This window comes from Piliocolobus tephrosceles, chromosome 7 (assembly GCF_002776525.5).
Source record: "Piliocolobus tephrosceles isolate RC106 chromosome 7, ASM277652v3, whole genome shotgun sequence".
Classification (NCBI taxonomy): Eukaryota; Metazoa; Chordata; class Mammalia; order Primates; family Cercopithecidae; genus Piliocolobus; species Piliocolobus tephrosceles.
The window spans coordinates 82,649,664-82,674,358 of record NC_045440.1 but is presented as its reverse complement, the minus strand read 5'-3'; the positions used below and the strand labels follow the sequence as shown (position 1 = coordinate 82,674,358).

The following is a 24,695-nucleotide window of genomic DNA, read 5'->3' as shown; positions in this document are numbered from 1 at the left end:
GCTTAATCCACACATCCATGGTTTCATTCAACTGATGCTTATTGAGTGTCTGTATGATCCAGGCATTGTGCTAGTATTGGGGATACAGGTAAGAGTAAGAAACATTGTCTGTCCCAACAGAGCTTACAGCTTAGGGGAGAACACAGAAATTAAGCAAATTATCTCACAAATAATAAACTTTATAAGTTGGAGTTCTAATAAACTATATAGAAAAGTATAGGATCTATAAGAATAAATAATAGAGGAACTCGATCTTGTCTTAGGGTCATAGAAGAGTGGCCTGAAAAAGTGACATTTAAGCTAGAATTTGAATGATGAATAGAAGTTACCTTGTTTTAGGGAAGGGAAGTTTTTATTCCATTATAAGGAATTCCTTATTCATTTATCAATTTATTCATTCATTTATGCATCACTTTTAGACGCAGAGATTCAGCAGTGAATAAAAAGATGAAAATACATTCATTTTTGGAGCCTACTTTCTAGCTAAGGGAAGATGGAGAATGAAGAAAGCAATGTACTATGTGTACTATATTTTTAATAAAGCAAAGAATGTTGGAGAATTAAAACTTTTAAACAATATGTGCAAAAATCTTGAGTCTGAAGTACTAGGGGTTGAGAAAAGGTCAGTGTCATTGGAGCTTAGAGACAGAAGAGGAGAGTAGGAGAGTGTGGTGAGGTCGCCTACAAAGGTAGACAGAGTCCAGATCACATAAGGTCCACATGATGTGCTAAGGATCCTGTATTTTATTCAAAAAGCAAATGAAAATTGATCAGACATTAAAACAAAGAAGCTAGTCATTAATTTGTAATTCAATAGGAAAAAATAATCCATTTAACCAATTTAGTGTGTAGCTCTTTCAGAAACACATGTGGTGTGCAAAGCAAGATACATTTAAATTAAAAATCATTTCCTTCCATTAATACATAAGCTCAAAGAGGAAAAGATAATACTTGCAAGCAAGTAAACCAACCAAATATATATTAGTGTTTAATCCAGCAGTGGGATGTAGAAAATAAATTTTAAATCAGTGATTTAGAAGCCAAAAATAACACATTAATCTTCATTCAATACTCATCCTACAAATGTGGTTTCATAAAGAATTCTTAGCATCTAGTGTATTTTTCATTTTCTAATCTCAATTGATCTCAGCTAATAAGGAGGCTGTTGTTCAAAAGAATGATCTTGTTCAGGATGATTTACCATGGTTAAGAGGGCAAAGGAAATTGGAAATTTATAGATCTGTTAAAAAGGCCTAGCTGTCAGGCTAATTGATACATTTTGGCCACCCCTGAAATTACGTCCATTTTTAGAATGCCAAATGAACTCTCTAAAGCAACAGAAGAAGGATTGCCTTTAAACATACTGCAGAATCATCATCAAATAGTTATTTATTAAGCAGCTCAACAAGCATGTACACATTCTTTTTATCAGCAGTTCTGTTTCTTAGAACCAAATATCCATCGTATATAATACTCAGTCACATTTGAGTACACAAGTCTCTATGATTCAAAAAATTATAATTTTGCAAAATTAAAAGTTTGATTATCATAATTCATAATGAAGGTAGATGGTGCCTATGACTGGGTTTTGCCTGCATAGCTCTTTATTCATGTGTTTCATACCTTTGTTCATCCTTGATCAGAAAGAAGTTAAAGATCCTAAGGTTCAGCTGGGCACGGTGGCTCACGCCTGTAATCCCAGCACTTTGGGAGGGAGGCCAAGGCAGGCGTATCACCTGAGGTCACGAATTCGAGACCAGCCTCGCCAACATGATGAAGCCCCGTCTCTACTAAAAATACAAAAATTAGCCGGGCATGGTGGCGGGCACCTGTAATCCCAGCTACTCGGGAAGCTGAGGCAGAGAAATGGTTGCACCTGGGAGGCGGAGGTTGCAGTGAACCAAGATCATGCCACTGTACTCCTGCCTGGGTGACAGAGCAAGATTCCATCTCAAAAAAAAAAAAGAAAAAATCCTAAACTTCATTAGACTTAAATGTAAACCATTTAATGGATATAAAGTGAAATACAGCCCCCACCTCAATGTTACTCTTATTACATTACCTACTTAAAATTGATTTCTACACTTTCCTTTACCTCTAGAGTTTCACTATACCTGAGTACAATCACACGAGATTTGTACCTAATCAAGAAATACACCTAATCTCTCCAATCCTGCTCCTCTACCTCTTAGTTAATAACTCCAGGCTTCCCTTTTCTCAGGCCAAAAACCTTGGAATCAACCTTGACCCACATCCCATCCATCAACAGATCCCATAAGTTCTAAGTACGATGGAAACCTGCCCACTGGCCACCACCAATATAACCAGCACCATGCTTGAAACCATTGTCATCTCTCACCCAGATTATCCCATTAGACTTCTGACTCTCCTACAAATACCTTGACCCTATTATAGTCTTCCTACATAGCAAACAGATGGAGACGGAGACGAAAACCTCCAGTGACTTCCCACCTCACTCCAATTATAAGCGAAGGTCTTCACAAATGTCTTGAAGCCCCTACATGAAGTAATACTGACCCCTAAGTTTACTTCACCTGTGTCTCCCTATCCATACATCCCCATCTACTCTGCTCCAGCCACGCCGGCGTCCTCACTTTGGCTGGAGTACATCAAGCATACTGTCATTGCACAGACTGCCTAGAAACCTGCCACCAGACACCTATTTCATTCCCTTCTTCACCTTCTTTAGATCTTTATCACATTTTTGTCCCACCATATCAGAAACTTCAACCTTATTGTCTCACTTCTGTACCCCAAAAGAACTCTAATCCTCTTTCTCAGCTTTACTTTTCTCCATAGTACTTACCACTATCTATCTTACACTGTTTTGCATTTTTAAATTTTTATTTTCCATTGCTTCCCCACCACCCCCAGAATCCTGGCCCTGAGAGCAGGAATTTTTATTTCTTTTATTTTCACCAGTATTTTCCCAATTCCTACAACGGAGCCTGGCACATTGTAGACACTCTATCAATATTTGTTGAATAAATGAATGCATAAAGAAATACAACATAAGTGATAAAATATCCAAATGATGGTACAGCATATGAAAATATTTGGAAACACATTTCCTAGATCCAAGAATCTGTGTTATCATTCTGATAATACAAAAAAGAATCAAAGCATCAAATCTCAGAACCAGTGTGCCAAGACTCTCACAAAATGTCTGGCCCATCTTAATTTGGGCAAAAAACAAAAAACTTTGGACAGATATTGCACCTAGCATTAGAGAAGGAGGCAATCACTTCCTCTTATAAGAAATATACTCTCTAGGCTGGGCGAGATGGCTCATACCTATAATCCCAGCACTTTGGGAGGCCGAGGCAGGTGGATCACCTGAGGTCAGGAGTTTGAGAGCAGCTTGGCCAACATGGAGAAACCCCATCTCTACCAAAAATACAAAAAAAAATTAGCCGGGCGTGGTGGCACAAGCCTATAGTCCCAGCTACTCGAGAGGCTGAGGCAGGAGAAAGGAGGCTGAGGCAAGAGAATCACCTGAACCCAGGAGGCAGAGGTTGCAGTGAGGCAAGATTGCGCCACTGCACTCCATCCTGGACAACAGAGTAAGACTCGGTCTCGGAAAAAAAAAAAAAGAAAAGAAGAAAGAAGAAAGAAGAAGCAAATATACCCTTGAGAAACTAGTTCCTATTTTTAAATATTTGATTCTTTTCATTGCTGAGAATTTTAAGGAGTACAGTTAATAGTAGGTGGTGTTGCAACATCAGAATTTTTTTTCTATACTTAGATTAATTATTTTGAATATCCCATTAGTGTCAAAATGCAATTTAAGCCATCATTTCAAAATAATCTTATGTACGCTTATCAGGACTACTAAATTTATCTCTCTAAAGAATAATTACCTGAGAAAATGTTACAAAGTTACCTGCTAAGGCAAACTATTGCTTAAAAAAACCATGCTTTTCAAAACTCACACACATAACTGCCCCCATGATAATAGTAGGGATTGTAGTTTTAATGATAGGTTTTCCTTTGCTTGACACCCTTATTCATCTCTACTGCTTCAGCCGTAAACATTATAAACTCTCAGTTTTACATAATAGTTTTTAGTTCCTTCGCCATCCTGCTGCCCTCCTTTAAATATATGCCCCAATTTGCCTCTTTCACATTTGAAGTATGGTTCTCAGAACCAAGCAAAATATTCCAAGTGGTTTTGAGTGGCCAACCACAGTAAACAAACTACCATGTTCATGTTCTTTGTTCTGAGTTTTACATTTTTATTAACACCGATTGAAAGTATAACCACATGGGAGGCAGTGTATATCAGTGTTGACTTGTTCATTCATTGATTCAGTGGACAGATATTTTTTGAGGTTTTACCATGTGCCGAGCATTGAGCAATGAGATAGAGATATAATAAATAAGACACAGTCTTTGTTCTCAGGTGACAAAGAGGAGAGAGATATTAATCAATAATCATGCAAAAATAAACTCAGAAATTATGATAAATGTTATGGAAATACTATGAGAAATTTGAGAATATATATTGCGGTAGTTAAAACAATGGCCCTCAAAGTCGTATACATTATAATCCATGAACCTGTGACTCTGTCACCTTACACGGCAAAAAGGACTCTGTAGGTGTGATTAAGTTAAGGCTCATCAAATGAGATTATCCTGAAATATCTAGGTGGGCCCAATGTGATCACGAGAGTCCTTTAGAGAGGAAGGCAGAAAGGTTAGAGACAGACATGGCAAAAGGAAAAATGGGAAGGTTTTTGGTAAGGAAGAGGAAGAGATTTGAGGATGCGACTTTCTGGTTTTGAAGACTGAGGAAGGAGTCTTGAGGCAAGGAATTTGGGCAACCTTTAGAAGCTGGAAAAGACAAGGAATTGGATCCTTCCCAGAGCCTTCAGAAGGGATGCAGCCCTGTCAACACGCTGATTTTAGGACTTCTGACCTCCAGAATTTTAAGATAATATTTGTGGGTTTTGTTTTATTTTGTTTTGTTTGTTTTTTTGTTTTGAGTCTCGCTCTTTAGCCCAGGCTGGAATGCAACGTCATGATCTTGGCTCACTGCAACCTCCACCTCCTGGGTTCAAGCGATTCTCCCACCTCAGCCTCCTGAGTAGCTGAGATTACAGGCACTTGCCATCATGCCCAGCTAATACTTTAGTATTTTAGTAGAGACAGGGTTTCACCATATTGGCCAGGCTGATCTTGAACTCCTGACATCAGGTGATAAGCCCACCTTGGCCTCCCAAAGTGCTGGGATTAAAGCCATGAGCCACCGCACCTGGCCTAAATTTGTCTTGTTTTAAGCCACTAGGTAGATGCTAATTTGTTAAAGCAACAATACGAAATCAGTACATAGAACAAAAGACCTGATCCAACTTGGGGCAGGTCCTAGATGCCTTTTGAGAGCTGAAAGATGAGGAGAAGATAACCAGGCAAATGTGGGGAAAGAAGAAAGCATTCCAGACTATGAGACTGGTCCCTGAGGTTGGGCAGGAGGACAACTAGTAAGTCCAAATAGGTAAGAGGTCAGTGGAGACACGAAAAGAGAGAGTAGTTTTATATGTGGGAGAGAGAGAGGCAGGAGCTGAGTCATTTTTATAAGCTATTCTATAGAATGGAGATAATAGTATCTAAAAGTGTTGTTGTGAAGATTAAATAAAATAATCCTTTTAAGTGCCTGGTACATAGTAAGTAATAATAATAATTGCAGCTGTTACTATTAAAGTTTGAATTTAGACTCTTCAAAATTTGATTTTGAACATGATGTGCAAGATAGACTGATATCCAGAAAGGAAAAATGATTCTGTCATGTGAACTATGGAATATCTCACTTTTTATTTGTTTTATTCATTGCTTTTATATTAGTCAGATATTGCCATGATGATGCTGTGTAACAAAACACCCCAAAACCTCAGGACATACGACAAAAGGATTTATACTCATGCTCACAGACCTGCAGGTCTAATGAGATCTCACTGGGCTGGAAAAAGACTTGGCTTGGTAGCTCCTCTTCAGTTTATGGATTGACTGGACTTGCTTCCAGTGTGTGGGCTGGGTTCAGGTATATTCCACATGTGTTCATTCTAGGGCCCAGATTGAAGGGCAGTGGCTACTTGCCCCATGTTCCTCTCATGGATGGAGCACTAGAGCACAAGGGCCAAGCCAAACCTAATGTAAGGCCTCTACCTGGGTCAAATCGGCCAATATTCTGTAGGCCAAGGCAAGTTACATGGCCAAGTTCGAAATTAAGGAGGTGGTAAAGTACACCCTGCCCTCAGTGGGATGGAAAGAGAGATATTTTCTGACCCGTAATTCAAAGCCACACTTGCTAGTTTATAACACTTTGTAAATTTCATATTAAAGGATAATAACCTCAATTAACAACTATGTTCTATTTTATCCACATTTATTAATATTATATTTAGCAGAAATTTTTCATATGACAGATTTAAAATCTATACAAAATAATATAATTTATGGTAAATAATCACTATAATATGGAATTTTAATATAAACATCACTGCCTTCTTTTCAAATGTATGACAACACATTAGGCATTTTCCCCTCTTAATTTTAATTTTTAAATGTTATTCTTCAGTAATCATAACTTTTTTTAAAGAGTAGTCACTGAGGATAACTATAGAGACTAAGTTCTTTTTTTTGTTTTTTGAGATGGAGTTTCTCTCTTGTTGCCCAGGATGGATTGCAATGGCTTGACCTCGGCTCATTGCAACCTCTTCTTCTCAGGTTCAAGCGATTCTCCTGCCTCAGCCTCCTGAGTAGCTGGGAATTCAGGCGCATGCCACCACGCCCTGGCTAATTTTTGTATTTTTAGTAGAAACAGTGTTTCTCCATGTGGGTCAGGCTGATCTTGAACTCCCGACCTCAGGTGATCCGCCCGCCTCAGCCTCCCAATGTGCTGGGATTACAGTTATGAGCCACCGCCCCTGGCCTAAGAGACATTTCTGAGGGAGAACTGCTAGTGTTTAATGGCTACTTCCATGAGAAGTAAGAAAGGAGAGGTGGAGAATAAATCCAAGATTGACCGGTTGAATGAAACAAGTATGTGGTAGGCTGCCTTTGTTAGAAAGGGGATGATATGGTAGGAAAGTATCCCATTTTGGACTTAAGACACCATGACAAATGACGACACATAGATAGATCTATCAGACAGTTGGAAATAGCTACTTCACGTTTGGTAAAATGTTCTCAGGACTGAGAATATGGGTATGAGAGGCTTTAATATGGAAGCCATGGGAATTTCACTTGTATGAGGATGTAAATTGATAAATGGACCAAAGACATAAACACAGTGAAATAGATGTGTTTAAGTAGCACCTAGAGAAGAAATCAGCAAAGGAGACTAAATAGAGAAAGCAGAGGCAGCAACTGCAATCTTGGCTACTCTAATCATCTGATGTTCTATGAGGTGTCCAAGAACTGAAAAAATAAAAATATATCCAGAATAATTGGACTGATAAAACATATATTTGCCACCTATCTAGAACATTCCAAACACCTAGTAAAATTCCAAGAAACCTGTTATTGATTGATCTGATCAATTTAAACATAAAGTCTAAGTAAGCCACTGATCCCTAGATCCAAGAATACCAGAAGTCTTTAGTAAATGCATTTTTTGTCCTGGTTCATTCACTAAATTGAGCCAATCATTTAACGTCTATGAACTGGTTTTCTCATCTTAATAAAAGAAAAGCTATGGAGGCTGGGATAGCCAGATGACATCTGAGGTTACCTACAGCTCTAAAATTTAAAGTTTCTCCAGAGACTCAAGCAATTCTGAGATGGAAATCTTAAATAGATTGACTCAAGAGCAAATGCAGAAGTAATGATTACTCTTTCCTAGTGTCACCCTTCCCCCTTCCTCAATGATTAATGATTGGGAATCCCCAAAAGTATATAGCAAGCATAGAATACTTTTCTAGTTCCCGTCAAAAGTGCAGGTGATTGTCACCCATCCACACTGAGTGGTGCCTGGCATCACACTGGTGGAATGGCATTCATATGTAACCCACCAAGAAGTACCTCTCCTTCAGTACCTTTGCAGTGGCTCACCAGACACCTGATACTCCCCTACCTCCCAGTGGAATCCCATAAGCTTTCTGCAGGTAGTTGTGCTAAATGAGTCTGAGTTCTCTGGGGAACTCTGTAAGGTTCAGTACACATTCAAGGTCTCAGGAGTTAAGATTCTCCCCACCCCCCACCCACCCACCAACAGAATTAAAAAAAAAAAAAAAAAAAGGACAAGATAAAGAAAAAGAAACATTAACTTTTAAAAACGCCTGATGACTGTTTTGCAAGGGGCATGCATTGTTACACTATATAATCAAGTAACACTGGTTGAGGGGTGGCTCAGGAATTGAATAACCCGTGTCTGTCTCTTCTGCTTGATGATTGCAACACTGTGTGCCAGGCACTGTTCTGGTTCCTGGAGTTATATTAACTTTTAAAAAAATAAATAAAAGATAATTTCTGTGAAGCCCTTGCTGATTTTCGTGGTTGAACGCAGGGAACCGCGGTACGCAATCGTTCAGAAAGGCAGATGGGCATTCCTTTCTTTTTTTTTTTTTTTTTTTTTTTTTTTGAGACGGAATTTCGCTCTTCTTGCCCAGGTTGGAGTGCAATGGTCCAATCTCGGCTCACTGCAACCTCCGCCTCCCAGGTTCAAGCGATTCTCCTGCCTCAGCCTCCCAAGTAGCTGGGATTACAGGCATGCGCCACCACGCCCGGCTAATTTTGTATGTTTAGTAGAGACTGGGGTTTCTGCACACTAGTCAGGCTGGTCTCCTGACCTCAGGTGATCCGCCCGCCGCGGCCTGACAAAGTGCTGGGATTACAGGCGTAAACCACCGCGCCCAGCTGCAGGTGGGTATTTCTTTAAGGACTGGGCGAGAGGCCTTCCGCTCCGAGCAGAACACTTACAGAAGAGTGGCCTTTCCTGGTCACTGCGAACGCACCTAGGACACAGCGAACAGCTGGCTTCCGGGCCCCGCCCCCACCTGTAGACTCCGCCTCTGGGTCCGCCACTCTCCCGTCAGGCGCTGCGCGCGCTCACTGCCGGGCGCCTCAGGCTGTGTCCCGCCCCTTGCGGCCCGGGAGAGATGGCGGAGTTGGACATCGGGCAGCATTGCCAGGTGGAGCACTGCCGGCAGCGAGGTGATCCGGGAGCCCCCAGCCCCCAGTCCGGGCCACGGGATACCGGGGCTCCGCTTTGGCTCCGCGGATGGTGGCGGCGGGTGAGGGGAGGCCACAAGTCTGGGCAGAGCCTGAGGAGCGGGATGGGAGCGTTTCTTCTGTGGCTGCAGTGAGATCGGTTGGTGCGTGTTTTTGTTGGCCGTGAGGCTTTGAAATGACTTGTGGTATCCTTGGAAGGAAGCCATTCAATTCCTGAAAACGTACCTTGCAGTGTTCATTTTGGTTTTCGAGTGTGCCGTGTCCGAGCAGTGCACGAAGCCCACTGCTGGGTCGCGTGGCGCACACTTACCCTGCTGAGCGCGGGGATGGGACGCGTAGGATTGGTCTGAGAGTGTTGTTTTTTGGCTTTGCCACTGCCACCTACGGCCAGCCACTTCCCCAAACTTTTTGTTTACTTATCTGTTACTTAGCTGTCAGGAGGAGCTGGGCGAGATCAGCTCGCCCAACTGGTGTTCACGTGGATTTGTGTCCGGAAGAAGGTACTTCCTTAGCTTTTATCAAATTCTCAAAGGCATCCTGATCCTCAGATTATTCCACCAAATGGTCATCATGCTCTCCTAGGTCTGTCATTCCCTGATTCTCATTATTATTGTTTGAACAAACATTTACAGATTATTGATTTTGGTGCTTGGCCCACATAAGGGTGTAAACTACAGTCATTTACACAGAAGACCTTTCCAACTAGTAAGCTGCGTGTTAGAGAGAATTAATAATATGGCGATGAGCTCTCCCCACTGTACTGAGAGACCCTGGGATTTACCTAGTCCAAGGTAATGTGGCACTGGCTTCAGGATGCCGTACACCTGAAAAAGGCAAGTTTTTGAAGCATTAGAACCACACAGACTGCTCAGTCGTTACTAGGTTTCACACACTACATAAGGTAGCAAACAGGTTTAATCTCCCCTTGCAACTTCAGTCATTGGTATCAAGTGCCTGAATACGGTGTCAGGGACTCTGAGATTTAGCCCAGTTTCAGTGGAGTTCCATAATTGATTAGTGATTTCTACTGTGGGCGTGCGTGATAGGACAGGTGACAATCCCTTCTAGGTTCTTGTTACTTATAGCCCTCTATCTATGTATCTTTCACCACTGGCTGTAATAACAAGACAGTGTGACTTTTTTCATGTGGAAGCTTAGCCATTTGGGTTTTGACTGTAAATTATGTGTGTCTATGCCTGATCCCCCGCTAGTAAGTCCAATACACATTATATGCCATTCATGACATAGTTCATTTTCCTTTCCAGCTATTTATCTCTTTAGTGTCAATAACTGAGATGAGGCCAGGCCTATCTGTTTGGGACTAGTGGAAAGCAGTTAAGATTTAGACTATGTCAAGTGTATATCCTAAATTTTATCTCCCTTCTGGAGGGATTGAAGAATGGTATCAAGTGCTGGGAAATTGTCTTGACTTAACTCTTTCCCCTGGGTCCTTCTGGTTTGCATTTAATACTTCATTATTAAAAGTCTCAAAATATTAAGCATCTCCACCCAGTCACTGCGGTATTGTTCTTTTTTGTTTGTTTGTTTTGTTTTGAGATGGAGTCTGGCTCTGTGGCCCAGGATGGAGTGCAGTGGCGCCATCTCGGCACTCTGCAACCTCGCTTTGGCGATATATATATATGTTGTTCACACACAGATATATATTAGTACACAGATATATATATATAAATATATATTGGATTTGTATAAATATATATATATATATATCCAAAGCTTTACTGTTAAGTAACTTGCCTAGCATTGTTAATTAGTAAGCAGTGGAATCAGAATTGAATCCCAGGTTTTTAACTCCAAATGCGGAATTTTTGCAGTATACAGTCATCAAAAACAACACCTAGTAAATCTGGAAAACAAAACAAAAAAGAAAAAGAAAACCACTAGAACTTATTTCTGTCTGACTTAGTAAAGTTACAAGCACATCTATTAATACCTTCTGTTAATCCAATTGCTTTCTGTCACAGTTACTGAAGTTGTGATTACTTTTGTTAGAGTGGTTACATAGTGCTTGCTACACTAGGATATTAATCAAAATGGGAAATTTTTCCATAGAGGTTGCTTTCTTGCTTAAGAAAACTAAATCAAAATCAGATACTGACCAGTATATACATTTTCTCTCAATTTTAGATTTTCTTCCATTTGTGTGTGATGATTGTTCAGGAATATTTTGGTAAGTTAAGTTTTTATGCAGGATTTGGGAATAATTTTAAAGTTTATTAATATGAGATTATTTCTGAAAAGTAGAATGATTTAAAGTAATTGTTACTTTAGCCATTGATTATTGATATTCTGTATAGTTATAGGCTGTGATTACTTCTTCATATATGTAACTAATTTTTAAACTTCCTAAAGTGGGGTTATGTATGTGAATTTTATATAAAAGTTATATTTTTATCTTTTAATTACAAGGAGAAAATAATATTCGCAATATAAAGAATATGGTAAAAATCTAGTTATAATTATTATTCTTTATTTTAATTAATAAAATGAAAAGAGCCCAACTTATAAATGCCTTAAAATAGGAATCACAGCATTTGACTACATTACATGCCAAGTAAAACCTAAGAATTAATCAAGAATTTTGGAAAATGGATTTTCCTTACAGTTAAACTTTAAAATGTCAAGCATTTGTTTTACAAAATAGAGCACTGAAAGAATGATTTTTTTCAGAATGTAATTCAGAATGATTTGTTGGAAGTAAATAAAAGTAATGTATATTTTTAAATTATTTGGAATTAGAACACTCTTCACATTTTACTACTGATAATCTTTTAGAAATAAAAAGAGCTGAAAGATACGTTTATATTTTCATGTACCCTAAAGTATTCAAAGTAAACGTAATTTAGGGTGGTGAATTGTTTTTACTCATTGAAATTGAACATTTGTGTTTTAAAACTTTTGAGACTATAGATGCTCCATCTTTAATTTATCTGACATTTCAGTTTTTTCTCATATTCAAAGTTATTAATGTAGTATGAGCATAATGTATCTTAAGAATACTGAACATTAAAATATCGCAAATTACTGCAGTTATCTTTAAGTATGTTATTTAAATAAACACTACTATTATTATTTAAGCCTTGAACACAGAAGCAGGGAGTCTCATGGTTGTCCTGAGGTATGTTAATATTTTTCCGATCTGATAAAATGTATTTGTATTTGTGTACTTTTATTCCAAATTTGATTAGAGTTAAAGCCAGTCAGTGTCACAGAGATTAAAGTTTGGCACACTAAACTGATTAGGTAAACAGGCTTTTGCTTCATTTACATTGTTTTTCTCTGTTTGAAAGAAAAATTGTTTTACTTGGTATTTGTAAATTTTTATCCTCATAATTCTTATTCCTTAACATTTGTTTAGGTAGCCCACTTACAGCGTAAGGCTATATATTTATTTCTTTGTTTTGTTTGTTTTGTTTTGTTTGAGATGGAGTTTTGCTCTTGTTACCCAGGCTGGAATGCAGTGGCGCGATCTCGGCTCACTGCAACCTCTGCCTCCTGGGTTCAAGTGATTCTCCTGGCTCAGCCTCCCAAGTAGCTGGGATTATATGCATGCGCCACCACGCCCGAGTGATTTTTGTATTTTTAGTAGAGATGGGGTTTCACCGTGTTGGCCAGGCTGGTCTGAAACTCCTGACCTCAGGTGATCTACCCGCCTTGGCCTCCCAAAGTGTTGGGATTACAGGCATTAGCCACTGCACCTATCTAAGGCTATATATTTATAAATATACACTTAATATTCTCCTTGTATATTCCCTCCAGTTCACTGTGTCCTTCACTGTTGTGTTCATTTTCACTGATGCCTGCTGATAGGATCTGTGGTAGTAAATCATTCTGGCTCAGTCAGCCTAAGACATCCAGGAAGAAACCTATAGTCATAAAATTCCTACCCTAATTTTGCACAAATCATAAGTTAAGAAAGGTCTGACATATTGAGGTCAAAATATTACCCTTATTACTGGTAAAGATAAGTTGAATGATGAAGCTCAGCATAGAGCCAAATGTGTTTGCAAAGAAAATCCAGAATTAGGGAGACTTGCCCAGCAGTCACAGCAGTACTGGACCATGTTAGGCTCTCTCCTGAAGGCAGTTCAATTCCAAGAGGAAGAGAGAAAGCTAAACCCACCATGTTCAATGTGTTCTAACACTTTTCAGTGAACATTTATTCCTGCCCACCATTTACCAAGTGCTTTACCAAATATTTTCACATCCGTTTTCTCAGTTATAGAAAGTTATTAAAGTTACATGAGATTCAGTTGAAATCTGATTCTTTTGAGTTTAAATAATCAGTCAAAATTTGATTCTTTGAAGTTTACTTGATCTATTTGAGGAAAATTAAAATTACCTAGCATGTTGATTTTATGCAGTGTTAATTGGAGGAAATATTCAGTCATACAATAAAACTTACTGATGTTTCTTGCAGTTTATAAATCTATCCTGTGTTTTCTTTTTTCTTAGGATATAATTTGATTTCCCTGACTGTCTCTCAGATAATTAGATTCTATTAATTAAATACTGAAACATCATTAGGCCATTGCAACAAGTTCAAAAAGATACTTAAGTTAATTCCAATAAGATGTAACTATTATTTATAAAAAGAAATTCCCTTTGGTTGTAGTTTTCAAGCAATTATTTCCCTAAGTTTACTCATCTTTAGAAACCTGGTTTGTTAATGCTCAGAATAACCTGGCTGATCTAGACTTTTTTTTTTTTTAGTCTTATAAAATCTTTTCTTCCTGTGGTGGAGTATTTGCTGGTAATAAAAATATGAAATAGGGCATAAAGAATAATATATGATTACGAAAACTATCTTTAACCTCTTCTCACGAATAAATAAATATTTTTAAGTGTTTTATTCTCTGAGTTAAGTGTTTCATCTCCTAAAATTAGTGTGGAAATTAGGTTGACTTGCCATTTGAGGGTTGATGAGATAATTACCTGAGCATATCATGGGGGCATCTTTGTATGAGACTATTACAAAGCAGGTTAAAATTATAGAGCGTAATTAAATAGTCATTTCAACTTGACTTAGAAGACAAATATACCACAGTAGGAAAATTATGAAAATGTGAAACAGTCAGCATAGTAATCACTTGTCACACAAAACATTAATTATAATCTTTATGTGAGAGTAAATAACTTGCTCTAATAAGTTTAAGCAAAAATAATATGAATGCTGCCTTCTAGAATAGACACATTGATTTGGTTTAGGTCTGAAATGTAATACATTTCGTCCTTTTTGCATTTTCAGGTGACTGTAGTCAATGAGAGACTGAAGACAGATCAACATACATCTTACCCATGCTCATTCAAAGACTGTGCTGAGAGAGAACTTGTGGCAGTTATATGTCCTCATTGTGAGAAGAATTTTTGCCTGAGGTGATTGATCACTTAGGCTGTTCACACTTTGTATATCTGTTTAAGTCCTATACAAACACATGAACTAGTGTCACTCTTCTCTTGCTCATAGACACCGTCATCAGTCAGATCATGAGTGTGAAAAACTGGAAATCCCAAAGCCTCGAATGGCTGCCACTCAGAAGCTTGTTAAAGATATTATTGGTAAGTATCTAGAAAGTGTGTTTTGTTGCTTTCCTAGTTCCAGAGCTCCTGCTTCTTATGTCTACTTTCCAGTTACAGGAGGCATCATTAATAGCCCCAGTGGTATTTGTATTAACTTGCATTTTGATGATATTCTTGTGACAGTATATCTTACGAGGTCTACCTGAACAATGAAAATTTGGAAATGATTTGGAAAGTACTCCACCATAAGTACTTATCTCTTTTGCTGAGCCACTTAGATTAGCTAGTTAACCATCGGGCTAGAAATTGTATTCATGAGAGTGAAGTAGTCAGCTGCTTTCTCTACAGACTAAACTCTAAACCTAGTCAACTGTGCTGTGAATACTGCTGATAATAAGAGATACCAGAAACGAATGTATCTGTGACTTAAATCAGTCTTTCTGCCAGTATGTTAGCTCAGAATTTTTATTCCGTATTAAGGATAGTACCTTTATTAAAATCTTGCATATGCAAATCTTAAGGTTGTCTGTAGAAGCATTAATGACTGCTTTAGGTTGAATAGGCTTAAGTTGGAAAGAAGCACATTATAGTGAATTTTTTGATGTGGAGATTGCTTAGATCAATCTCAATGATATTTTTCCATTGACCATGTAAATACAGTACCTATACAATGAATGTGGTCTCTGTATATCTCTCTTGTGTGTAATTTATATATGTTTCATGGCCATAATTAATAAGTGTTTTATAATGAAACTCTATTTGTTATATGAAAGTTTTATGTGATTACATGCTTACACTTCTTAGATTCCAAGACAGGAGAAACAGCAAGTAAACGACGGAAAGGTGCCAAAAATAGTGAAACAGCTGCAAAGGTTGCATTGATGAAATTAAAGATGCATGCTGATGGCGATAAGTCATTACCACAGGTTGGTCTTAGAGATTTTTTAAAACACAAAAATTTCAAATATAGTTGAAGTCCTCTTTGTGTTCCTCCTTCCCATCAATTAACAACTACCTAGACCCAGTATGTATCATTCTTAATGTTGCATGTTATATGTCAGCATAAATAATACATAGTTTTATGAGTCTTTTCACTTTATAGACATGACAGTGAACCATATGTATCCTTCTTCGTGTTGGTTTTTTTTTTCTCACTTGGGATATGCTATTAACATTTATCCATGCTGAGACGTTTAGTCAACAAAATTCAGATTTTTTTCAATTTTTTGCTGTAATAAACTGTCTGCGGTGACCATCCTTGTGTATATGTAGAAGAGTTTCTCTAGGACTGTTCCTTTAAAACTTCACAATATCAGTTATAACAACCCAATATATATATGCATACCTTAACACAGTTTAGTTGAGTGGTACTTACCCTTAATATGTGTTATGATATTTGTTATTCTATTTTAAAGATTGTTAGTCAGAACCTATTAGGTTGATTTTCCAACCTCTGATGGATTGAGACTACCAGTTTCAAAAATGCTACTTTAGGGAATATACCTGGAAATAGAAAACCTGGATTATGGGCTTTGCTGATCTTCAGCTTTACTAGATAAGGTCAACTTCCTGTTGTCAGTGGTTGTACTCATTTGACTCTTTCTATTAGTGCTTTCAACCATGTCTATTTTTGGCCATTTATTCCTTCATAAAAATTTTAGGATCACTTTGCCCTGTTCTGTGAAATTATGATTTTGATAGGAATTATGCTGAATTTTAGATTAGAGACAGTTGACATCTTTAGAATTTTGACTCTTCTCATCTATGTCTGTGGTATATCTTTCCAACTTTTCTTTAGGTTTTCTTTTATGTGTAATTGTAGAAGTAACATTCTATAATGCTTACCATAAATATTTATGTACCTTTTCTTAGTTTTATTCTTAGGCTCTTTATAATTTTTGCTGTCATTACAAAAAAATACCTTTTTTAAAAAATTACATTTTCCTAACTATTGTTGGTTAATGTTATGTTGCCCTTCTATCTGGCAAATAAATTCCTAATAGTTCCCATATTTTGTAGATTTTTCTGGGCTATTTTCTTTGGATTTATATCTTCTCCAAATACCAATTTTTGTGGATTTTTTCTGCAGATTTTCTCTTCTCTTTTGCCTTGTCTTAATGTTGAGATCTTCAGAACAATGTTGAATAATATGGGCAATAGAAGGAATCATCATGTTTCTGACTTTAATGCAAATGTATCTAACATTTCCTCAAGTATTAGATATACCGTAAGTTAGTGTAAGTAGCCTTTTTCTTGATATTACCATTTCTTTCTATTCCTAGTTTACTAGGAATTTACATTATGAATGGATGTTAAACTTTATTGTAAATTTTTTTCTTACATCTAGTAATATCATTGTTTCCTCATCAACGTAATAAATTTTATCAATCAGGTTTCTGTCATTAGATCATCAAATATTCCAGGATAAATCACTTGACTCCGGTATATAATTCTTTTAAAATGCACTGATAAATTGATTTACTAACATATTATTTAGTGTGTGTTCGTGACATTAATAGCAAGATTATGCTCAAAAATTAGTTGAGCAGCTTTCTCTCTTCTATTCTTTGAGGTAGTTGTAGAGGGTGGGAATCATTTGTTCTCGAAGGTTTCGTAACACTCAGTTGTAGTAACTCTTGGGGAATTTTGAATACTATTCCATTGTGTTACATCTTTCTTTATCTGGATAATCTATTTCTTCTGAAGTCAATTTTGGTAAATATTTTTCCAAAAAATTGTTTGATGTAGATTTTTCAGTTTATTGTTATCAAGTTGTTCAAGTTATTCTGTTATACTTCAGAATCTCTGTGTGTCTTTAGTCATTCTACTTCTTGCTTAATATTTTTCATTTGTACTTTTCCTTCTTTCCCCTTTAGACAGAATAGCTACAAGTTTATCCTTATTTTTCCTTAGTGTTTTCAAAGAACCATGATTTGGATTTAAAGACCTCTGTGTTTTGTTTTCTGTTTCACTAATTGTTGCTTTTTTGTTATTTCCTTCTGCTTTGTTTAGATTTTTCTCTAATGTCCTTTTTCCAGCCTTTCACATAGAATGGTAATTTATTTATTTTATTTTTGTTTTGTTTTGTTTTGAGACAGAGTCTCATTCTGTCGCCCAGGCTGGAGTGCAGTGGGGCAATCTCAGCTCACTGCAACCTCCACCTCCTGGGTTCAAGTGATTCTCCTGCCTCAGCCTCATGAGTAGCTGGGATTATAGGTGTGTACTGCCACACCTGGCTAATTTTTGTATTTTTAGTAGAGACAGGATTTCACCATGTTGGTCAGGCTGGTCTTGAACTCCTGACCTCGTGATCCGCCCTCCTTGGCCTCCCAAAATGGTGGGATTACAGGCGTGAGCCACTGCGCCTGGCAAGTTTGTTTATTTATTTATTTTTTTTTTTTTGAGATGGAGTCTCACTCTGTCTCCCGGGCTGGAGTGCAGTGGCCAGATCTCAGCTCACTGCAAGCTCCGCCTCCCGAGTTCATGCCATTCTCCTGCCTCAGCCTCCCAAGTAGCTGGGACTACGGGCGCCTGCCACCTCACCCGGCTAGGTTTTTTTTTTTTTGTATTTTTTAGTACAGACAGGGTTTCACCATGTTAGCCAGGATGGTCTCAATCTCCTGACCTCGTGATCCGCCTGTCTTGGCCTCCCAAAGTGCTGGGATTACAGGCTTGAGTATTTTTAATATACTTGTTTAGGTGTAACAATATACTTTTTTGTTGTCTTTATTTTGACACCATTTCAAACACAGGCAAGTTACAAACATAGTACAAATAACTTTTCCATATTCTTTACCCAAATGTACCAATTATTTATATTTTGCCCTGTTTGCTTTATCATCTGCTGTCTCTCTCTGTCTATATGTACCATATGTATATGTGTGTACTTAATTTTTGATCCACTTGATTTATCACTTTCTCAGGTTAAAATCTACTATGGATGTGGTTTTGCAAATTTTTTTATATAACTCTAATGGTTTGTAGAGTTATATATTATCAAGTGCATAGAATTTCTTCGTTGTTATATGTTCTTTATGAATTTTGCCTTTAATCCTATTTTGAATTATAATAGTGTTTCACTAGCTTTCTTTTGGTAAATATTTAACAAGTACGTAATTTTTTCATCCCTTTATATTTCAACTTTTTTTGTTGTTTCATTTTAGGGTGTCTCTTGTAAGCAGCATATAGCTGGACTTTGTTTTTTTAAAACCAGTTTGATAGTGTCTCTCTTTTGTAGGTGAGTTGAATCCTTTCTTGTTTATAGTGGTCATTGGTGTATTTGAACATATTTCTTCCATCATATATTTTCTTCTCATCACCCTTTTTCTTTGACTCTTTCTCTTTCCTTTTGTATTGAATTTATTCTGATGGCTTAGAAATGATTGATTACAGTTTTCTTATTTTATTGACTACCCCTGATATTTTCTTTTTTTGAAATTTTATTTGATTTTTTTAAATTGCAAAGGTAGTACAAGCTTTTAACTAGTGTAACTATCAAAAGATGCGTATGGAGAAAAAGCATACATACTCCTGTGTCTCTCATCCATTTCCATCCCATAAAGCAGCAGTTCTTAACTGAGAGCAGTTTTGCTCCCTAAAGGGACATTCAGCAATGTCTGGAGACATTTTTAGTTGTCACAGTTGGGAATGGGGTGCTCCTGGTATTTAGTTGGTAGAGGCCAGAGATACTGTTAAATTCATACATTGTAGAGGACAAGGCCGACAACAGAATTTTTTCTTGGCCTAAAATGTAAATAGTGACAAAGTTGAGAAGACCTGCTCTTAAGTATTCAGTAATACTTACATTACTTTGCAATTCTTCTATTACTTGAAAGATAACAGTGAAAACTTCTGCAAGACTTACTTTGAGGCAGTCTTCTAAAACATTTCATCCTTGCAACAAGTTTATAAGGTATGCACTATTAACTCTTACCCAAAAAGAGTAACATTCTATTAACATAGCTAGTAAGGGGAGAACTACGAATTGAAACTAGGCAGTCTGGTTTCACAAATCATCTTTTTCACACACTTAACAGTATATCATAAAGCATTCTGTAAGTTTGTAGATAAAAGTTTTTCTCTTTATTATTAATGTTTGTGTGTGTATAAATATAGACATACTAGAGATATATGTGGGTGTCTATGTGTTTATACATACTTACATGTATAATATATACATGTGTATTGTTTCCATGTATATACATATATGTGTAAGTATGTATTATGTGTGTGTGTATATATGTGTCTATATCACTTTACATAAATGAAAATGTATTCTACTTGTATATGTATGCAAAGGCATAAAGAATATTTTTCTGTCATTATTTTATAAAAATGGTATCATTCATTTAGTCAACACACTTTAAAAAAAAAATGCTTTCTATATACCAAGCCCTGATAATACAGTAGTGAAGAAAACAGAATCCCTCCTGCCCTTATGAATCCAGAGTTCCTGGAGTTTATATGCCACTGGGTTGAGACAGATATTAAATATATAATAGTTCGTGTAGTCATTAGGGCTATAAATAAAACTAAAGAAGGTTCGGGTTAGATTATATATCCTTCTCTCATTAATGCCTAGTAGAAATTCCCTCAAGTGAATTGGTGTGGCCCTAAATCATTTTCTTTACAAACTGCATCCTCTTCTGTGCTGTGGGTGTACTGTGGCTTATTTTGTCATTTTCCTGTTAATAAGCATTCACTTTGTTTCCAGTTTTGGCTACTGTGCTAAGTAGCCTGTGTGGTACTTTTCTTTCTGTGAGATAAATTCCCAAGAGTGTGTTTGCTGTGTCAAATGGTATGCATATTTTCAATTTTAATAAAAATTGTCAAACAACTTTACAAAGAAATTACAATTCACATTTCAAATCAGACTTCATTGACGGATTGCCTATACTAAGCATGGTTTTGTGGCTCTAGTGTTTTAATCACCTTTAGTACTTACAACTCTTCTGAGATATATTTTTGTCCTAATTTCACAGATGAGTAATCTGGAGTTAAGTATTTTTAAGAGCTCTAACTTGGTAAGAGCCTGCCATTCTAACCAGTTCCGTATACTGCCTCTTGTGGCCAAACATGACAGTACCCTTTTTCTCCATGGGTTCCTGTAACTGTTAGCATTCTTTTTAATATTTTACAGTCTGATGGCTATAAAAAGATATTTCATAATTGCTTTAATTTGTATTTTCATGACTATTATTCAGTTTGGACAACTTTTAATATGTTTTTTAGTCATTTGGAATTGCCCTTCTCTGAATTGTTATTGAGTAGTATCCTTTGGTCATTTTTCTTTTGGGATATTTTTCTATTTGTTTTGTTTGGTCAACTTATAGGAGCTCTCAGACTATAAAAGATGTTAATCCTTTATCTATAATCATTATTTGTAAATTATTTTACAAATCTATCAGTGTATTGATATTATTTACATTTCTAATTGACATAGCAACATTTTACATTTAAATTTTCCAAGTTCTGTCTTTTCTTTCATTCCTGTTGTGATTTTCCTTTGGGTTTTGTGGGTATGTTGGTTTTGTTTTGCATTAGCCTTTTTTCTTTTTTTTTGACGGAGTTTTGCTCTTATTGCCCAGTCTGGAGTGCAATGGTGCGATCTCAGCTCACTGCACCCTCTGCTTCCTGAGTTCAAACAGTTCTCCTGCCTCAGCCTCCTGAGTAGCCAGGATTACAGGCATGCGCCACCATGCCCAAGTAATTTTTGTAGTTTTAGTAGAGACAGGGTTTCACCGTGTTGGTCAGGCTGATCTCGAACTCCTGACCTCAGGTGATCCACCTGCCTCAGCCTCCCAAAATGCTGGGATTATAGGCGTGAGCCACTGATCCTGGCTTGTTTTGGATTAATCTTTAATCCACCTGTTTTTTTTGGTTAGCATATGATGTGAGCTAAGGGCTTAATTTTATTTTCTTCCAGTTGTTTAGGTAGTCTTGCCATCACTGATTATTTAATAAGTTATCTATGTTTTATTGGATTGAAATACCAAAATATCACCTTCATGAAAAGTTGAACATTTTATTTTCTGTATATGGATTTATTTCTTAATTTTCTATTACAGTCTACTCATTTTTTACTCATAAGTTAACACCAAATTGATTTGGTACAATAGCTTTATAGAATGTTCTATATCGGATCATGCAAGTCCCATCCATATTTTTCCATTTTTTCTTAGTATTTTTATTAGCATTTATTTATCCTTCTGAATGTTATGATTATTATATCCAGATTTTGAAAAATAACACTCTTAGGATTTCTAGGTTACCATAATGGGGCAAGGTTGTGAATAACAGACTTCAACATAGCCTGTTAAAGAGGTTAGACTCTTTAAAAGCAAAATGTGGAAACTGAGAGTATGATTATAAAAAGCAACAGATAGCATAGTCTTAGTTCTATGAAGTTAAGTGAAATACAGTTCGAATTCCCAGCAGTATCTACTAGCAAGTCTAGGCTTTTGGCCTGACTCAGAACCATTCCTGAAGGATTCACATTGGATTTGCTTTATATGCTATACATTAGTTTTGGAAGAAATGACATTTTTATGACATTGTCTTTCTTCAAGGACGTTATATGTCTTTGTTTATTCAGATGTTTTATTCCCTTCTGCAATATTTTATATTTTTCTTCTTTTATGTTGTATTCCTTATTTTCATTGCTACATATTTTGTGGTTTTTGTTTAGGTTGGGAACAGAATATTTTCCCCACTTCTATTGCCAAGTACTTATTGCTAATAAAGAGAAAAAAAAAATCTTGAGTTCTGTATACTCATATTATTCAGCTACATCATCAAAATATTTTATTAGTTTTAGAAGTTTTTTCTACTAGTGTTTTTCAATTTTCTAGTTAAAAATTATACCTCATTAACAAATAAGAATAGCTTTAATTTTTTTCAGTAATTATACTCATTATTTCCTTTTTCATACTACATTGTCTATAATCTCCAATATAATATCCTAAAATGATAATGGTGGTAACAGCTATGTGCTTACATTCTTAACGTATATAATTAAATATCAGTGTTTTTCTCAAAGCCTAAAGTTAGTTGGTAGTATATCCTCCTGAATACGAGCTTGAAATGCTTTATCCAGTTGACTCTCTCCTATCCTATCATCTTTTTTTAACATAAAAATTAATAGTTATTAAAATTTACCAACACTTTTTTTTTTGTTTCTCCTTCCTTAGGGCTCACTTTTATTTTTGCTAAATTACATTCTTTAGCAGTTCATTCAGTATAGGTCTCTGGTAATAAACTCTATCAGTCTTTTTTTTTGTTTGCACATGCCCTTATTTTACCCTTACTTTTAGCTGGATTGTCTATTAAACTTTCTCATCACTTTAAATATACTTTGTCATGTATTATTGGAGGAACATCTATGTCAGTCTTACTCTATGAGTAATCTGTCTTTTTTGGTAGCTTTTAAGATTTCTTGTGATATTTTCCAACCAATTTCTGTGGAATGTTTCTACGTGTGGATTTATTTTAATTATTTAGTTTGACACATTGTAAAATTTGACTTTTTGGAAAATTGTACTCATTTTCTCTCTAAATAGTGCTGCTTCGTTTCTTCTTTTCTGAGTCTCTCGTTGACATACTTTGGGGATCTATAATTGTTTTTGTTTTTTTTTTTTTTGAGGCGGAGTCTCACTCTGTCACCCAGGCTGGAGTGCAGTGGCACAGTCTCAGCTCACTGCAGCCTCCACTTCCTGAGTTCAAGCAATTCTCGCACCTCAGCCTCCTGAGTAGCTGGGACTACAGGCGTGTGCCACCACACCTGGCTAATTTGTGTATTTTTAAGAGATAGGGTTTTGCCATGTTGGCGAGGCTGGCCTCAAACTCCTGACCTCAAGTGATCTGCCCACCTCAGCCTCCCAAAGTGCTGGGATTACAGTTGTGAGCCACTGCACCCAGCCTATAATTGTTTCTATCTTGTATCTCTTTATGCGGTATTCTGGATGACTTCCTCGTATCCATCTTATAATACATTAGGCCTTTTTATTGAGGATTATAGAAGTTTATCTATAATAAATTTTGAGTGTTTTACTCCAGAAACTATTTTTTAATTTTCATTTTTTGACTTGGATCTTCATGTCTTTTATGTTTTATTTGTGCCTATTTTGGTTTTATAACTTCCCAGTTTCCTTTTTTATCTAATTATGCATCCTAAATACCTTTTTTAATGTCTTTTTAAAGTTCAGCTGTCTTCATTTGCCCATAATGAGTTAATCTTCAGTTTGTTTTGAAATTTCAGTTACTGAATTTAACATGTTCATCTTGAATAGGAGGTTCTTCCTATATCTCTCCTTCCTCTCACTCACAGATCCCTGTCTAGCAATTTTATACTTAAGTCAGCATTCAGCAGTAACTTTAGCTGCCCTTCCTGGAGCAGAGGTCCCACACACTCTTCTGCTTCCGAGCAGGGAGCCTGACCCAGGAGCTTAATACATATCTCCCTGTGGTGCTGTTACTTCCTGCTTACCTATAAGCTGATCTCCTCCTCTTCTGGAGCCCTGAAAACCTGTGACTCAGCCAGCCTATCACTTTTCATTTCCGTTTCATTTTTGATCCTCATACATATTTATCTTTTTTAAAAATATATATATATATAAGGCTATATCCTATTAATTTTCTCTTTCTGTATTTATCTTCTCGCTACTTTGTTTTTAGAGCAAGTAATATTTGATTATAGAGGTGGCTCACAGTTTGAATTTCCAGTGATTTCTTTTTTTTCTTTTAATACTTGTTACCTGTAATAACACACCCCACTGTTGGATTTGTCTTCAACAAATCCAAATCCCTTAGTGCTGAGACGGGAATTGTGTTGAATTTATTATTTCTCAGAATAATTGTGATCTTTCCCCCACAAGTTAGAGATGCTCCAGTTATGCCAAAATTTTTGTTTTAGCAAGAATTGACCTGTAAAGCCAGCACTTTTTTTTTTTTTTTTTTTTTTTTTTTTTGAG

At 36.6% G+C, this 24,695-nt stretch overlaps 1 protein-coding gene across 4 annotated transcripts in view; it reads left to right on the top strand.

The window, feature by feature from the left end:
• Positions 1-9,067: 9,067 nt before the first annotated feature.
• ZFAND1 (zinc finger AN1-type containing 1) overlaps positions 9,068-24,695 on the top strand; it is a 19,684-nt gene continuing 4,056 nt past the window's right edge. The window contains exons 1-6 of one of the 4 annotated variants that reach the window (XM_023227756.1): positions 9,068-9,171; positions 11,335-11,377; positions 12,286-12,325; positions 14,456-14,583; positions 14,675-14,766; positions 15,532-15,653. In XM_023227756.1, coding sequence (XP_023083524.1) covers positions 9,117-9,171; positions 11,335-11,377; positions 12,286-12,325; positions 14,456-14,583; positions 14,675-14,766; positions 15,532-15,653 — 480 coding nt within the window. In that variant the 5' untranslated portion in view covers positions 9,068-9,116. Of the gene's footprint in view, positions 9,333-10,003; positions 10,023-11,334; positions 11,378-12,285; positions 12,326-14,455; positions 14,584-14,674; positions 14,767-15,531; positions 15,654-24,695 lie in introns of those variants that run through there. The other 3 variants (XM_023227755.2, XM_023227757.3, XM_023227758.1) reach the window with 3 other exon arrangements.